The 18,238-nt window shown below is 49.8% G+C and overlaps 1 protein-coding gene across 2 annotated transcripts in view; it reads left to right on the top strand.

The window, feature by feature from the left end:
• The window catches only part of PGM1 (phosphoglucomutase 1), a 65,096-nt gene extending 49,876 nt beyond the window's left edge, over positions 1-15,220 (top strand). For both annotated transcript variants that reach the window (XM_051999519.1, XM_051999518.1), the window contains exons 8-11: positions 8,706-8,841; positions 10,689-10,872; positions 11,102-11,236; positions 14,277-15,220. In XM_051999519.1, the coding sequence (XP_051855479.1) occupies positions 8,706-8,841; positions 10,689-10,872; positions 11,102-11,236; positions 14,277-14,366 (545 nt within the window). In that variant the 3' untranslated portion in view covers positions 14,367-15,220. The remainder of the gene's footprint in view (positions 1-8,705; positions 8,842-10,688; positions 10,873-11,101; positions 11,237-14,276) is intronic.
• The last annotated feature ends 3,018 nt before the right edge of the window (positions 15,221-18,238 follow it).

Here is an 18,238-nt window from a genome sequence, read left to right as displayed (position 1 = left end):
TGTAATTAAGTGACTTGCTCAGGGTCACCAGCTAGTAAGTGTTAAGTGCCTGAGGCCGGATTTTAATTCAGATCCTCCTGACTGCAGGACTTGTACTCTATCCACTGCCCCATCTAGCTGTCCCTGAAATATTATTTTTCAAACCCACAGAAGAGAATAGATGAAAGGCCAGAAAGAATCACAGACAGATGGGATAGCTTTGAAAGTCACACACTTAATTGAGTATGTATTTAAAAAGAAATAATAGGATCTACAAAAGAGATTGGCAGTTTCACATACGATATAATTTTCTGCTGTACAACTATATTACATGGATGCAAACACCTAGCTTTTTTGGTGCTTTGCGTTAGACTTGTTTTTAAAACGAGATGGTTGGACTCCGTGACCACTGAAGTCTTGTCCAGCCCTGGATCTGTGGGTCTAAGGTTGATGTCATTGTTTCCCTCTGAGTCTAGCACAAGCGTGCAGTCCTTCACTTCTTTCCAAGGGAATGAGCTATTGGATATCATGGAGGGAGCTATTTATTTGCCTGCCTTGGAAGATTTGCTAGCCCTCTGCTCAGCACGAAATGTTGCATTTAGTGGGGATTATTCTGAAAGACTCCTTGACCATCCCATCCATGACTCAAATCATAAAGTAAATCTCTGGCTGGTAGGAACTGGAGCCTTTTAAGAAGGAAAGGTGAGACTCAGGGTTGGGTAACTTCCATTAAGCCAACTGGACAAATATCACTGATACTGTAGATGCTTAAACAGCAATTCCAAGGGCAGGGAGCCATTGCTTCTCCCTCCCTCGGCCCCAGAAGTGCCAGAAATGTGATATTGCTACAGGACAAATGCCTGATTGACTTCTCAGGTCTTGCTCTGCTGGGAGACCTCCAATATTATGGTATTTAGATATCACGAAGAAAAAACCTATGACCACTGTTATTATTGAATTTTCTACAGTATCTAGCACTGTGCTAGTGAGTGGTCAGCCCTGAGAATTTAATTTAGAGGCATCCCTTTTGGATTGGGATCCCCAATATTTTCCAGGGCTTTGCTTTTGGCCTTCTTTCTGTTTAATCCTTTTTAATCAGTGGCTTGAAGAAAGGTCATAGAAACCAGGACAGATAACATGAAAGATGGACATAGATATATCAGAATCAAGATCAGGAAAATCTCATGAGCCTAGAACAATGGGCCAACTCCAGCAAGCTGAAACGAAGTGAAAGCATTGTCAAGAGACCTGTTGTGACATTTAACCCATTGTTTCCTTGGCTTCAGAGAGTGAATTGTCTAAGGCATAAGATATAGCACAAGACCTGGCAACTTTAGTTAATTGTCAATATATAAAGAGTTTTGATTTTGTCAATATAAGGGGTCTTTGCTACCACCTCAGACAGCAATCCTCAGCATGGAGTGGGGAGTTGTCTTCCTTAGTGATAATAGGTAGGAAGTGTCAGGCAGGATTTGAATCCATGTCTCCCTTATTTCAGAGCCAACCCTATTCAATATTATCTCCAGGCATTCCCCCAGGAGCTCCAAATATTTTCATATACTTTTTTTTTTTTATTAAAGCCTAAACATTAGCAGTCATCAACATTTCAGTATACATGAACAGAAAAGAGAATTGTATGGTTAGTACAAGATAATAGTGTGACGTGATAACCAAAATAAGCTAGTTCAGTTGTAGACTCATTAATTGAAGTCTAATCTGACTAAAGATGCTCAAGAGCATCATGAGGAATGAAGGATAGTCCTTTACAAAATGCAAATGGAAGAGGGATTCTTGTGACAGATAAAATCTACTCACTAAACATTTAAGTATCTATTATATTCCTGTTTGCAGATGACAATTTGTTGATCCCTTCAAGCCAGTAATCCTACAGGACTTTCACAGGGGGATTCTAGGCCATCAGAAGGGATCCACCTAATAATCCACACAATGAAACCAAAATGGATGAAGAATCCCTATTTTCTAGGTTAAGTTAAAACTTAGTGAATAGAATTGAACGAATAAACCACTGACTGAGTACATTGATAACTGTTATCTTATAAAGCCTCTACAGAGAGTGGGCTGGATTGCTTTGGGGGCAAACATGGACATGAAGGAAGTTGTGTCAAGATTGGTTCCTGAAATGAATATGGGATCAGGAAGTAAATGAAATGCTTGATGGTGGCCGTCCATGTGTTTTGCTCAGAAGCATCCGACTGATAGATAAAATGTTGACTGTTAATAGTAGAAATAGAAAGGTAGCACAGAAGGTCATCTCTGAAAGTTGCCAGCTCTCAGGACAGACATGCAGGAAGCAGCCACAGTGAAGACACAGCACCTGTTTTGCTGTTGACAATGGATGATCTGCTCTGAGGGGAGATTGCATTAGACCCTCCTAGAGTTTCAGTGTAGCAAATGGGACTGAAATGAAATTTGCATCAATTCCAATGGAAGCTCGGTGGCTAATCGGGAACAGTTGTTTGGCATTGAAGGGATGAGAAGATGAGGTGGTTTCATGTTGCCTGTTGTGGGACATTGATGAGTTTTATAAATTAGGTTGGATTTCACACCTTATAAAAATCAGAAATTGAAAGAAAGATGAAAGTAACTGGGGTGAGACTGTTGATAAAGATACAAATACAAATTAAAACTGCTTCTGGCCCCCAAAGAACATTTGTTCTATTTGAAGGGGTGTTGGCACAGCACATAAAAAGATAAAAATAAATATGATAATTTGAGAAGGGAGACAGAGCTGAAAGTTACAGGAAGATTTGGAAAAAAAAGAGCTTCTAGAAGGAGATAGCAATGAAACCTTGAAGGAAGCAAAGGATGCTAAGAGGCAGAGTTGAGGAGGGAGGACCTGCAAACTGTGGACCCTGCCAGTATCAAGGGCACAGAGGCAGGAGAATAGCAAGGAGGACAGTTTGGATGGCACAGAGATTACATGAAGCATAGAAGGGCTGTTCCAGCTGGGTCTGGAAAGGCTTTAGATTGCCATCAGGGGGATTTGTCTTGGAGCCATTGAAGGCTGTTCATTTAGCATGTGATGATATGGTCGTGCTTCTACTTAAGACAGATTATTTGGGCATTTATAGGGAGATTAAAATGAGGAGAGAGAGAGAGAGAGAGAGAGAGAGAAAGAGAGAGAGAGAAGAGAGAGAGAGAGAGAGAGAGAGAGAGAGAGAGAGAGAGAGAGAGAATGGAATCTGGGAATCCAATTAAGAGGACATTGCAATGTCAGGCTGGGTGAGGGGACGAAGTCCTAGACCAGGCACCTGGCCATGTGAGGGCAGGGATGGGGGTAGAATCCACACGACTTTGACCACAGGTTGGAAAAGTCAAGGATGACCCTTCTATGTGACTGAAAGGTTTCAGGGTTCCTTCAACAGCCAGAAAATTTGGGCAAGAAATGGCTTAAGGGGGAAAGATGATGAATTCTGTTTTGTACACACTGAGTGTGAGCTGTCTGGGCAGTCAAGTTGAAGATGTCCAGTTGGTACCTTTTGGCTAAAGCTCAGATGGGGAACTGTGGTCCGGATGGACAGATCTGAGAGATACCTATGTGCAAGAGATTTCTGAACACAAAGCATAAATGCTTGTTGGGTTGGAGTGATGAGGAGAGCAGGTTTCCTGTGATGTACAAGATCCCACTTTAGCTTCCTATCCCTGACAGATCTAATTCAATTTGGATTTAGCAAGTTCTGTTTGAAAGTCTGTTTCTAGGGATGGCCACCTCACTGCTTCATAAAGCAGCCCATTCTGAGGGTCAGATAATAATTCCTTACAATTTGTACTAAATACACAATTTTATTGAAAATTGGTATGGTTGGTTTTTGTCTATTTTGGTTTCTGAATGTGTCCCCGTGAGCTGTCTCTCATGACAAAGGTCACATAGCTGGTAAGTGATGGAACTTCCTTCCTTCCTACCTCCCTTCCTTCCTTCTTCCCTCCCTCCCTCCTTCCTTCCTTCCTTCTCTCCTTTCTTTTCTTGCTTTTCTATATCTCTAATTTTTTTCTCCTCTTCCTTTTCTCTTTATTATCTGTCTCCACCTCTCTCTCTCTGTTCTTTCTGCTTCTCTGTCTCTGACTTTGTCTCCCCATCTTTCCCTCCCTCCTTCCCTCCCTCTCTCTCCCCTCTCCTCAGAAATGTTGCTTTTCAGTCCTTTGAGGTTGATTATTTTTTTAAGCAAGTTGCGTGGCTCCATCCCTGAAGTTTGCCGGGATGGGTGCAGCTGTACATATTTAACTGAACTTTTGATCTTCTTATTTATAGCTGATTTATTCCCACCCCACAATTTGCATGTCAGGAGGCTCTTTGCAGAGTCCCCAGAAAGGCTGAAGAGCTGCCTGAAACCGTCAGGGACTGGAGTTCTGGAGATTGCTTAGAGGAAAGCATGATTGATTTTGTTAATTTTCTAGTCCCTGGTGGCGGTTACTTTATATATGTCACCTATTAATTTATGGAGCTTTCAAAATGAGGCTATTGAAGTCCAGGCGGCCAGTAAAAATGGAGGGAGAAAACATCCTTCCCTTGGAATTGTGCCCTTTTGGAGGGATCGGCGCCCGCTCCTTGGGGGGCAGTGGCTCAGCTCTCCTAGGCTGGCCTTTTGGGGAGCAGGGCTCATTCTTTATTATTGCAGCACTTGTGGGGAAAGAGGTCTAGCATAATGGCAGGGAGTCCTTGGGGGTCGTGCCATTTACCAGCCGGGTGCTCCTAAGGCAGCTTGCTTAACTCTGAGACTGTTTCCCTTTCTGTATCGTGGCAGGATTGACTAAGATTGCTGGGTGATTCCTTCAGAACTATGAGGCCCTGGAGGCCCTTACATAACTCTCATTTTGCCCAGTTTGAGTCTCTCTGACCTCACTCTTCCAGAGTGAGGTTGATTTTGTCTAAGGGCACAGAGATGTCCTTATGTCGGAGGGATTTTGTCTAAGGGCACAGGGATGTCCTTTGTCTAAAGGATTTTGTCTAAGGGCGTAGGGATATCCTTATGTCTAAGGGATTTTGTCTAAGGGCACAGGGATGTCCCTATGTCGAAGGGATTTTTTCTAAGGGCACAGGGATGTCCTTATGTCTAAGGGATTTTGTCTGAGGGCACAGGGATGTCCCTATGTTGAAGGCATTTCATCTGGGGGGGGGTGGAGTTTTCTGGTACTATAGGTTTGAGTCCCACCCTTCTCCCCACCTCTGCTAGGTCTCTTTCCCTACCTCCCCCCACTTTAATTGCCAATGATTAGCTTCCCAGATCCACTTAAACAACCAACCTCAATTAGTTTTTAGTTTTTAGAAAGGGATTTTTAGCAAGAACAGATGAATAAACATTCCCCTGACCCCCAGCACGAGGGGAGCACATTTTCCCCTTTACCTCCGCAATCTCTGGGAAGGAGGGGCTCATCTTAATGCAATTTCTTTCTAGCATTGGGCCCACAAATTTCCTTCCTAATGTGGTATGAGCCCTTGTCTTAGATGATCCTGCACTGGGGGCTTTAGGTCCCAACCCACTGGCTGCAAACCCATCATAGACTCTACTCCCAAACCCCTGGTAGTTTACTTTCCTGATCTTCCAAAATGCATGTGGCCACTGCTTTCAATCTCTTTCATCCAAGTGAAAGGACAAAATCCCAAAGGAGAGATCTGAGGGTCCTAATCAGGAGCCACTTGGGATTGGAGTCTCATCTTGGGAGGGCCCTTCACATTGTCTCTTTTCTCATGGAATGACATCAGGAAGGAAGGGATCAGACCATAAAGAAGGAGACTCAGGTTGACTAGGGACTTTAGAATGTACCTTCAGTTCTAGCTGTATACATTTAATCTCTCTTCTACGTGGCAATCCTTCAGATATTTGAACATGGCACACAGCTCCCTCAAGTGTTCTCAAGCTACACAGCTTCTCTTTAACTCATCCTCATGTAACCCAGCCTCAAGTCTTCCTCCTCTAGACAGTATTGTGGACCAAAAATGTGGTCCCGATAACTGAATTTATTCCTCCAGACGGATTCTACTGTGGGCAGAGACGAGTGGGACCATCAGAGCAAGGCTCTCCCATTCTGGAAGTTCCACCTCTTACTGCAACCCACTATTAGAGTATTTGCTTGGCACACTGCCACTGCACACTGTTCACTAAATTCACTAAATGCCTCAGATCTTCTTCTAATAATTTACCGGCTGGCCGGCCCTTCCCCTGGTTGACTTTATGAACCCAAGTGCAAGACCACCTTTGCTCTATCGAATTTCTTCTTCTGGATCAAAGAAATTTGATAGAGCAAAGGTGGTCTTGCACTTGGGTTCATTGTGTTGGAAATCCCTCCCAGTTTGCCGACATATAAGCATGGCGTCCCTTTCTTCATCTGAGTCATCATTCTGACTATTCTGGATCCTCTAAAATATTCTCCATCTTCTCCTACTAGGCTAAGTATGTGGCCAGACCATCCCAGGGCATGGATTCATGTCCTCCGCCATCCTGGGTGCTTTCCTTTCATATTCTTCAGCTTCTCAACATCCTTCCTAAGTATGTGGCCCAGAGCTGAACACAAACCTCTGCACCTGGGCAGAGCAGGGCAGGACACAAGAAGGCTTTCATTCCTATTTCAGCTGCCGGGTCTCAGCTCTCTGGGGGTTTCCTGGCCTCGGTGAACCCTGTGAGTTTGCAGTCTACAATAAACCTTTAACAAACACTTGGTGGAAAGTGCCTCCACTCACTCTGTGACCCCTGCCTACCCTCGGGTCCCCCTGCTATAAACAGTTACCCAGCCGACTTGTAAGGGCCCTCTGGGCCTTGTTTCTGGGGTCCCGTCCAGCTGGGCCTCCCAGATCGAATTTGGGGGTCCACAGGTAGACAGCAACAGAGCGACCCTGAGTGTGTGAAGGATCAACTGCCAGGGGGTTATTGAGAGGAGGGAGCTCACCGGGGCTGGGGGCTCTTTGATTTTCATGCTTTCTCTTTCAGGGAGAGACTGCTGGGCAATGCAGAGAGAAGTGCTCATGAGACAGAGCGCTGGCATTGCCCTGGGATGGGGGACCAGCCTCCCAGTTTGGGCTGGGACCCAGAACTGGCTCCAGGGTGGCAGGAGGCACCCCCCCTCCCAATGCCGCATTCATGAGTGTTTTGCAATTTAGGAACTGTTAGGGCTCGGCTGCCTGGGCCAGAGCCCTTATTTCTCTTGGCCGGGGACCAGGCTCTGCCCCAGCTCAACTGATGCTGTCCCGGTCACGAGGAGCTGATCAGGCAGAAGCTGAGGGACAGGTGCTGGAAGGTGCTGAATGCTCACTATTCCCTTCAGGGTCTGGCAAGTGAGAGTCCACTCATGGGGTGTGTGTGTGTGTGTGTGTGTGTGTGTGTGTGTGTGTGTGTGATTGTGTATGAGTGGATAAGTGTGTGTGAGTGTGTGTGTGTGATTGTATGAGTGTGTGAGTGTATGGTGTATGTGAGTGTGAGTGTGTGAATGTGTGTGTGTATGTGTGTGAGTGTATAAGTGTGAGTGTGTGTTATGTGTGAATATGTGTGTGTATGTGTGATTGTGTGTGTGTGTGTGTGTGTGTGTGTGTGTGTGTGTGTGCAGCTCTCACGCTTTTGCATTTTTCTGGGCATGGGGGGGGGGATCCTTGCATTTGTTTACATCATCTCCCTTCCTGAGATGTTATTGTGAGGTCCCGGCTGGGGAAGGACCAGGACAAAGCCCCTGTGTTACGGCTCCCAGGTGTGGGCTTGGGCTGGATGAGATCGGGGAGGAAGCTGAATTTAGGGCCGCACGGGGAGTGCCAGCTGGGTTCCAGGCCCTGAGAAACTCAAAGGGAAGGATGGCTGTGTCTGTGCTCAAGAACCTTGCGGTCCGAGAGTAGAGATGGGACAGGGATCTTGGAAGCCTTTGATTCCAATCCCCTATTTTACAGGTGAGGAAACTGAGGCAGGGGAAGCAATTCAGAATAATGACTTAGGCAGTGGAGCTGAGATTGTGCAGATTTGAGGTGACAGGGGCTCAAGAAGGAAAAGGAAAGAATATTGAGTCCTGAGAGAACAGATCTGGTTCCTGCACCATGATGACAGCTCATAGGACATCAGGAACATCCTAGAAATGGGCCCTGAGCTTGGAGGCTCAAGGGAGATAATGAGGTGGGGCGGACTTACCCCTGATGGGGAGCTCAAAGGACTCCTTCCCAAAGCCCATCTCTGGCCTGACTGATGCGGGCTGAGAGACCGTGGGCAAGCCACTTCCCCCCCGCTTGTTTTCTTCATTCACAAAATAAGGAGGCTGGAGCAGGGGAGCTCAGATGCTCTGTGCAACCTCAGTGAACTAATGTAGGAAACCCCTGGGAAGAGCATAAAGATATGGACATTGGGAGGCAAAACTGCGAAGCGGGAGGAGTGAAGGCGGCCGGCAGGAAGGCCATCTTGTTATCAGTGGTGTCCGGCTCTTTGGGACCTCATTTGGGGTTTCCTTGGCAGAAATGTCGGAGGGCTTGGCCATTTCCTTATCCGGCTCATTTTACAGATAAGGAAACTGAGGTAAACAGTGACTTGCTCCAGCCAAGGCTGGATTTGAACTCATGAAGACTAGTCTTGCCCCCGCCAGGCACTTTGTGCACGATGGCACCCCTGGCTCCGGCTGGTTAGTGCCCCTCTCGGGCTCCAGTTTCCCCCAGCGTCCCCATGGACTTGCCCTCTGGGAGGCAGATACTCTTTGTGGGACGGAGTTAGGCCGGTTTTGACTTCCCTCCGCTGCTCTCCCAGGCTCTGACCACATCCGGGAGAAAGACGGCCTGTGGGCCGTGCTAGCGTGGCTCTCCATCATTGCCAACCGCAAGCAGAGTGTGGAGGACATCCTGAAGGACCACTGGCAGAAGTACGGGAGGAACTTTTTTACCAGGTGAGCCCCCTCCGGATGACGGAGGATACTCGGTATCCCCGCGAACTAGCCCGGCCTCGCATGGAGACCCAACGTTTATCCGGTTAGGAATTGCCGAGACCCACGTTTCCTGCAACGAAGTCTCCCTCCGCCTTATCCATGGAAAGTTGGGTTCGGTTCAGCCAAACTGACCCCGAGGGATTGTTTGTAGTTGTTTTATCACTGGAGCTCCGGAATAGTTGCAAAGGGGCAAGATGTGGGCACAAAGTCCTATAGATGAGCTGTGGTGATTAAGCAGAGCCAAGATGGTGCCAGGGAAAGAACGCTCCTCTGTGTGTGTGTGTCTCTCTCTCTATTTCTATCTCTTTGTCTTCCTGTCTCTGTCTCTCCATCTCTCTGTAGCAGATGAGGGAAGATGGAGTTAGGACTTAGAAAATGAGAGTAAGCTGCTTCTAGGATGGAGGCTCCTCCCCCCCAGATTAGAAGTCTTCAGGTAGAGGCTGGCGGCTACCTCTTTCTCGAGCTGCAAATGCTTCTGGGAAGGGGAAGTCTGGATAACCTTTGCCCCCTTTCCAGAAGGCAAAATGTCTGGCCAAGCTGGGAGTGTCACAGTGCGCAGAGTGCCGGGGCTGGAGTTGGAATAATAATAAAACCTCAGACACTTATTAGTTGTGTGATCCTGGCCCGGCATTCTCCCTTTGTCTACCTTAGTTTCCTCTACTGTAAAATGGGGCCAATAATAGCACTTATTACCTTGAAGGACTCCTCTAAAGAAAGTTGGAAGATGCTTACACAATGTGTGGCACATAGTAGGCAACTAATAAATGCTCATTTCCTTCCTTCTTGTATTCCCCATTTTTTTCCCCGCTGTCTTTAACGGGGGAGTTGCTGCCTAGAAATCCCCAAGCTGCCAAGGCTGTCGTCAGCCCCGGGCTAATGTTTCCAATGATTCAGCGCAGTTAGTTGAGCAGGGCCTTCACGAAGGGCCTACTGTGTGCAGGGTGCAGGGGTGGCTCCCGGGAACCTCTGCTCGGGGTGCGGGCGCGCCCCCGGGAACCGCTCTACTGGGGTGCTTGGCCCCCTAATGCCAGATTTCTTTTGGAGAAGCTCGGTGCTCCTGGGCGGTGACGGGGATAAACGTGGGTTTTTATTGGGAGCTCCCGGATGAGGACCCTCCCTCCCTCCTCTTCCTGCAGGAGCGGCCGTCTGTGCAGCCCCCAGCATTAGAGAAGTGGCTTCATTTTCAGGCGACGTTTTCAAAAACGAATGAACACATTTTGCTTTGATAGAATCGCCCCCTGTCGACAGACACCCCAAAGGCACCCACTTCTAGTCCCTCCCCCCCCCCCCCCCAAAGGAAACAACCCAGACCCCTCTGTTACTGATTCCCAGGAAGGATGGGTCGCCTTGTGACCTGCCCAGCGAGACCCTGCCCTGGTTCCGGGTCATTGGCCCGAGTTTGCTCACTGTATTCCTACTTTTTCCCTATTTTGCGTGGTTGCAAAGGGTCTCGGCTCCGTAATGAGTCTCCCCATCCGCTAAGAGACAGGGCTGGTTTCAGCTCAGCTCCCATGAGGCTCAGGGGCTCAGAACCCATTGGGAGCTCGGCAAAAGCACCTTCGAGACAGCTCCGGGAGCAGAGAGGGTGACGGGCTGGGCTGGCGGGGAGCTTGGTTCTGCGATGGCCAGGGCTCCCGCTTCTGCCACCGGGGGAGTGCCTGGTTCTGCTCCCGCAGCTTGAATCCTTCCGCTTGGCCTCGGGCGGCGGAGCCCCTGGTTCTGGGGCTCCGAGGCTGCGGCTTCGGCAGCGGCCCAAGGGTTGGCGCTGGCCCGGCCTTGACTCTGGCGCGCGCCGGTGCCTCCCGCAGGTACGATTACGAGGAGGTGGATTCGGAAGGCGCCAGCAAGATGATGAAGGACCTGGAGGCCGTGATGTTCGATCGCTCCTTTGTGGGCCGCCAGTTCACGGTGGGGGACAAGGTCTACACTGTGGACAAGGCCGACAACTTCGAATACAGCGACCCCGTGGACGGCAGCGTGTCAAGAAACCAGGTGGGAGCGAGGCTTGGGCACGCGCCTGTGTGCGGGCGTGTGTGTGCTCTGTGTGTGTGTGCGCTCTCCGTGGGTATGTACTAGTGCAAAAGTGTGTGAGAGGAAGGGGGGCGGGGGAGTCAGACAGAGACGGCCACATATGCAGAGACAGAGCCCCTGAAGAGCCCCCAGCCCTGCTTTTGAGCGCCTCCCTCTCGGCACCGGGGTAACGCCATGGTTGCCCTCCCAGGGCCTGCGGATCATTTTTGCCGATGGTTCCCGAATTATCTTCCGGCTGAGTGGGACGGGCAGTGCCGGGGCCACGATCCGACTGTACATCGACAGCTACGAGAAGGACGCGGCCAAGATCTACCAGGACCCCCAGGTAATTTTCAAGGCCTCGTGGGTCGCGAGTCCTTCAGTTATTCCACAAACATTTAGGAAACATTTCCTGGGGATGGCCAGAAAAGGAGAACTGCCCCTGGAACTCGCAGAGCGGCTGTTCTAATGGTGGAGATGTGCAAGTACCGAAGGCGCATGAGATAGATAGAGTGGGACACTTTAAATCGAGGGCGGTCTCAGGAGAGGCTCTGGCGCTGGGGGAGGGAAGGAGCCCGAGGTGAGCCCTGGGAGCCTTGCCCCAGAACCTCATTCCTTCAGACTTTCAGTAAGTGTTTCCAGGCACCTACTGTGTGTCTGCGAGACCGTCCTCGCCCTCCAGGAGTCTTTATTCTCTTGAAGGCAGATGTAATGTCAGATATCAGATACCACTGACTGGGGAAGGGGAGTGAGGTTAAGGAAGGCTTCTTGTAGGAGACGGCAAGAGAGGAGCTGCAAAGGCACAAGTGTGTGCCCAGCGTGTGTGGGGAGGGGCAGGGTGGTGGTGGAATATGGCCGCAGGGCCTATGGAGTACATCAGCTGGAAAGCTGGGCAGGACCGAGACTTCTGGGGCACCGGGGCTTGCACCTTCTGTGCTATTGGAAGCAGAATCCTTGCCCGGGCCCTCCCTGCCTGTTACCCGGGCTTTGGGCCGAGTTCAGGGCTAGGCAGGGCCCTCCACCACGCCAAAGAACCTCCCCCTTGGGGCCAGCCTTTTGAGCTCCAGTGAGGGCTTCGAGTCTCCGCTTTGGAGGGAACTTGGCCATCCCTTATTCCAGCCCAAGCAGAAGGTTACGTCCCTTATCATGTCTCTGCTCGAGAGTGTCCAGAGACGGGGAGCTGCTCTCTCCAGGACCACTCAGTCCATTGTGTGTCAGTCAGCCAGCACCTATGAAGCCCTACTATGCGCCAGACACTGCCAAAGAGACAAAGAAAGTAAAAGGCAGTTCCTGCTTTCAAGGAGCTTCTAGTCTCATGGGGCCTTGTTGGACAGCTCCTTCTCTTCGCCCCCATGGACTCTCTCCAGGGATTCTAGATCCGCCTTTTCCCCAGCCCCACACCCGACAATCCGTCCCTGGGTCAGCCCTTTAGAGCTCACCTATGGATTAAGTGAAAGCTCACTGAATGACGTACATACTAGGCACTTAATGAATACTTGCGTTAGGCAGCAGATAGAAGGAGGATCCTGGGATCAGAAAGACTCAAAAGTTCATATCCGACCTCCTAGCTGTGTGACCCTGGGCAAGTCACTTAACCCTGCTTGCCTCAGTTTCCTCACCTGTAAAAACGGAGATAATAACAGCAACCACATGCCAGGTGATCATGAGGATAGAGTGAGGTAATTGTAAGGGGCCGGGCACAGAGCAGATGCTATAGAAATGTTAGATATTAGCTCTCATTATTATATCTTCTATCATAATACATACCATATTATATATCTGTATATATGTATTATATATAGAATCTAAGCTTCTGGAAGGCAGGAACTGTTTTACTTTGGTCTTTGAATCCCCAGAGTTTAATACGCTGCTTGGTCCATAGTAGGAGCTTAATAGATGCCTACATTGATTGATTGATCCCTACAGATCCCCCCTCAGTCATTTCCCCTTCTATCCCATCCCCTAGTTTCTGGCTGACGTCTCCAAAAATACCCAAGTCTGCCCTGTCCTGTAGAAGCAAAGTACCCAAAGCCTGGTGCCCTTCGGTATTGTCCTGGGCCTTTCTAATTACAATGAGAAACTCCTGGGAAAAGCTTTCTGTGCTCCTCTGTCCTCCCCTTTCTCTCTGGTTTCTGCCTCAGTGGGCCATGATCTAATTGCAGGCTCAGTGGGCTCCCTCGGTGCTTCTCCTTCGTGTCTCTGCCCGCCATCTTTGTTTTCCATGACCATAAAGTCTCCCGGCTTTCCTCCCACCCCTCCAGCCACTGCTGGACCATTACCCATTGCCACATCTCTGGTGTTACCCAAAGCTCTGTCCCGGCCCCTCTCCCTACTCTCTCATTGACAGACTCCTCTCCCTCCTGGGGATCTCTCCCCAGGTCCACATAGCCATCCCCGGCCCCTTTTCTGTGCTCCGGTCCCACATCCCGCCGGCCTGGCCAAATGAAATCTCAAACTCCACGGGCCCAAAGTAGAGCCCCTTCTTTTCCCCAGATCTGGGCCTCTTCTGAGCTTCCCTTTCTTGGTTGGGCGTCACCGTGCTCCCAGTCTCCCGGATTCAGAACTCTCCATTCCCAGCTGTCAAGCCTGCCGTTTCTTTCCCCACAAGATCTCTCACGTGTGTCCCTCCTCCTTCCTCACAGAGCCAGACCATCGCCTGGCGGATGATGGCTCCTAATCGGAGACTCCCTGCTTGGGCCAGCCCTCGCGTGGCTGCCCAAGTCATCTTCCTTAAAATGTAGATTGTACCCTGAGTAACTTTATTATTTCTCAGTCAGCTCAGAACCTCCCATTGCCACGAGGGCAGAACGTAACCTTCCCGGCTTTTCAGTCCCATCGGCCGCCATTCCCCTCCCCTCCGTCCAGCCACGATGGCCTCCCTGCTCCTCCTCGGGCGGACTCCCTGGTTCCTTTTCCCTGGGCTGCCCCACGTGCTCCCTCCTCTTCTTACCCACAAAATCCCACCTGGGCCCGTGAAGTGCAAGGGCCTTGGAGGGCCGGCCGGCCTTGTTTTTAGCCCTAGCGCCTTGAACACTTGGAGGGGAATTAATATCTAATTCTTATTTGACTAGCTCCATTTTTCTTTGCATTTCCCCTTAATTACAATGCACTTAATGAATCTTCGTTGGGTTAAATTAATAAAGGTATTTGTTAAACATGTTAAATGTGATGGGAAGGGAGATGCAAATATGAAGGAGATGCAGCCCTTGTTCTTGAGGAAATTAGTCTAGGGGTAGTAAGCTCCCCGGGCGCCAGTGGAAGGGCCAGTGTCGGGGTGGCTCCCACAGGGAGGGAGGCTCCTCGGCCAGATCCCGTTGTCACAGGGAAAGCCGGCCAGCCCGGGCTGGGACGTGGCGCTCACAGTTTTTCCTGCTTGCGTCCCCCAGGTCATGTTGGCCCCCCTCGTTTCGATCGCCCTGAAGGTGTCCCAGCTCCAGGAAAGAACCGGCCGCTCCGCGCCCACCGTCATCACCTAAAGCCTGCCTTCGAGTCACCCGCCGCCCCCGAGCCTCCTTGCTGGGTTGTTTAAGAACAGAACAAATTATGTTTTTACTCAGGCTTTTTACCACCAGTGTCGTCCCCAAGATGTTCATGTCCTTTCACAAGGTACTAGCAACCGAGGAAAAAATGGGAGCCGGGGCACTGAGCCCACCCATTGCCCCTTCTCCTTCTGTGTCCTGCAGAAGGAGCAGGCGGGTGCACCGGATAGTGGACTTAGCTAGGAGGCAGGAAAGCCCTGAGTTTGAATCCTATCCCCGACATTTACTAGCTGTGTGACCCCTAGTACCCACGGCACAGTCCTGGGCGAGTTGTGACCTCTCCTGGGGAAGGGACTTTGCACATAGGGAGGTCCCGCAGGGACGATCTCGGCTCTTTTCTTCGGTCCAGCGCGCTTGTGCGTGGAGTCACGGATCTAGACAGGAAAGGCCCCCAGGTGCTTACCTAGTCCAGGCCCCTTCATGTGACAGCGGAAGAAGCTGAGCCCCAGGGAGGCTTCGGTCACTTGCCCAGTTACCCAGGTACTCGGCCTCAGAGCTGGGCTCAGACCCAACCCGTCGGGTGCTTACCTGCCACAGGACGAGGTTGGGTCGAACCCCGGGCCCCCGCAGCCTTCCCTCCGTGCTCAGAACTCCCGGTGCGTTAATCAGTGGCCGCTGGTGTTTCTTCCCGCGTTGGGAAAACCGCCCTGGTTTCCGTGTCTGGTTTTGTCTACGATGTCCCACACGGCGCCTTCCCACGCTCGGTGTCGGCTCGTTTCCACCGTGTTCTCTCTCATTTGCTCGCCCAAGGATGGCTGGATATTAAAAGAATTGGGTCCCATTTCCTGAAATGTGTGTCTGTCCTTTCTCCGTCTCCCCTTCCGTGCTGGGACACTCTGCTCCCCGGGGAAAGAACCGCAGAAGCAAAGGCTCGGGGGAATCGGGTCTCACCATAGGCCAAAGTGGATTCCGCCTTCAGAGCCTCTTTGGAACCATCAGCTCGCATCCCAGCGGGGCTGAGGGAGCCTTTTTTGCTTCCAGGTGCATAGGTTAAGCTCCATGCCCTAACGGACAAGGACTAGGAGGTGGCAAAGGGCAGAAACTTTCCAGATAAGCCCTGGAATTGCAGAGCCCCCACCCTGAGGTCCCACGGCACCGGGGGCAGGGAGATGAGGGGAAGCTCCAGGGCCTGGGCTTAATTTACTGGTGTTTTGGGTACTGGGCTGGGGCGGGGAACGCTCCACTCATCCTGGAAAGGGTTTTGTGAATAAGCCCGAGAGACAGATAGACAGATAGAGGGAGGAAAGGAGAGAGGGAGAGAGGGGGGAGGGAGGAAGGAAGAGGAGGAGAGAGCAAGAGAGAGAGAAAGAAAAGGAAGAAGGGAGAGAACAAAAGAGAGAGAAAGAAAAGGAAGAAGAAAGAAAATAAGGGAGAGAAGAAGAGAGAGAGGAAGGTGGGGAATGAGAAAGAGGGGGAAAGGGAAGAAGGAGAGAGAGACAGACAGACAGAGAGATAGACAGAGAGAGAGAGAGAGAGACAGAGAGAGAGAGAGAGAGAGAGGAGAGAGAGAGAGAGACAGAGACAGAGACAGAGAGAGAGAGAGAGAGAGCGCACCTGGGGAGGGAGGGGAAGAAAAAAAATCATTAAGAAAGAGAAAAATTATTAAGACATAAGATTTTTTAAATTGGCCCTGTCAGCTATCCTGGGTATAGGGGTGCTGACCAACTTGGCTAATTGGAAGAAAGGAAATGATTCTTTTCCAAAGTGTTTACTGTATGACAGACTCTTTGCAAGCATCTTACAAATCTCTCTCTCATTTGATCTTCACAACAACTCTATGAGGTAAGTGCTCTTTTCCCATTTTTAGAGGTGAGGAAAATGAGCCAAAGCGAGGCTCTATGATCTGCCAGGAAGTGTTGGAGGCTGGATTTGAACCTGCCACTTTCCCACGCAATGGCCTCCAGTTGGAGGCTCTCCCGGGTAGAGGCTTCTGGCCCAAGGGTACAGAGTTAGCTGTGAATTTTGTGGCTTCTAACTCCCTTCCACCTCTCAAATTTGACTGGATCCACAAGCATTTCTTTCCCCCTCATTCTATCCACCCCCAGGTTATCAGGACTCAGGACCCTCCCTCCCTCCCTCCCTCTTCCCTGGATTTCCGCCACAGCCTCCTAAGTGGTGGGAGAAACTGGTGGAGAGAGTGAGCCCAGGGTGCCGAGGCTGCTGCCGAGGCTGCTAACGACTGATCCAGGGACACTTCTCACACTTCTCTGATGCCGGGGCAGGGCCCTAAGTGGGGATCCAAAGCTGAAGGCGCTTTGCTCGGCCCCTTTTCAAAGTCCTCCTGCTCCCTTCTGGGATGCTTCTTGACATTTTCCCTTCCTTCCTTCCTTCCTTCCTTCCTTCCTTCCTTCCTTCCTTCCTTCCTTCCTTCCTCCTTCCTTCCTTCCTTCCTTCCTTCCTTCCTTCTTCCTTCCTTCCTTCCTTCCTTCCTCCCTCCCTCCTTCCCTCCCTCCCTCCCTCCCTCTCTCCCTCCCTCCCTCCCTCCCTTCCTTCCTTCCTTCCTTCCTTCCTTCCTTCGCTTCTTTTCTTCCTTGATCCCTTCTTTCCTTCCAAGTGTCCCATCCAGGGTTCTGAGGCTGGGTTTGAGTTTGGGGTTTTCTGGCTCCAGGTCCCAGGCTCCATCCACTATGTCACCGCGCCAAGCTTCCTTCTGGGTCTGGGTGCCATGACTGCGCCCCTAGACGCCGACCAGACTCCTCATTTGATTTCTCAGTAATCATGGGCACGGTGTTATCTCCACACTGGATGGGCAGCTCCGCAAAACATTCTCTGGCTCTCTTACAGGGCCCAGCACAGAATGGGTGCCCAACAACCCCCGTTGGGTGGTGGGCTCACACATCAGGAAACAGGGCAGCTTGGGGGCGCAATGGGACAGCCCTGAAGTCAGGGGGACCCGAGTTCTAATCTGGCCTCAGACACTTAACACTTCCTCATTATGTGACCTTGGGCAGGTCACTTAACTCCAATTACCTAAGGGAAAAAAAACAAATTAGTCACCTCATCCTTGGGAGCTTTGGCTTCCTGTTAGATTCTAGAGGCATCTTTGCATTTCTCCCAACCCAGCTCAGGCAACAAACTTTAATTAAGCACTTGCTGTATGCAGCACTATGCTAAGGGCTGGGGTTACAAGCACAAGCAGAAATCCTGTCCCTGCTGTCTGTGAGCTTGGGGAGAGAGGGAGCTTATTTTTTTTTTTTTTGTGGTAGCAAAGAATTGGAAAATGAGGAGATGCCCGTCAGTTGGGGAATGGCTGAACAAGTTGTGGTGCATGAAGAGGATGGAATATTATTGTTCTATTGAAAATGACGAACAGACTGATTTTGGAAAGGCCTGGAGAGATTTACATGAACTGATGCTGAGAGAAGCGAGCGGAACCAGGAATATGGTATTCACAGCAACAGCAAAACAAAACAAAACAAACAAAATGAAAGAACAAAACAAAAGAAAACAAATGAAATTAAAAAAAAACAAAACAAAACAAAATAAAACAAACGAAATGAAAAAACAAAACAAAATAAAATAAATGGAATGAAAAAACAAAACAAAAGAAAACAAATGAAATGAAAAAACAAAACAAAACAAAACAAACAGAATGAAAAAACAAAACAAAACAAAAGAAAACAAATGAAATGAAAAAACAAAACAAAAACAGTGCTGATCAACTATGACACACTCGGTTCTTCTCAGTTGTTCAGAGATCCAAAGCAATCCCAATAAACTTTGGACAGAAAAAGCCGTCTGAATCTAGAAAAAGAGCCAAAGAGGCTGAATGTAAATCAACACATGCTAGGCCCGCTTCTTTTTCTTTT

The sequence above is a fragment of the Antechinus flavipes genome, chromosome 4 (assembly GCF_016432865.1).
Source record: "Antechinus flavipes isolate AdamAnt ecotype Samford, QLD, Australia chromosome 4, AdamAnt_v2, whole genome shotgun sequence".
Lineage (NCBI taxonomy): Eukaryota > Metazoa > Chordata > Mammalia > Dasyuromorphia > Dasyuridae > Antechinus > Antechinus flavipes.
The sequence above is the reverse complement of the archived record's forward strand: the minus strand, read 5'-3'. Positions and strand labels throughout refer to the sequence as shown.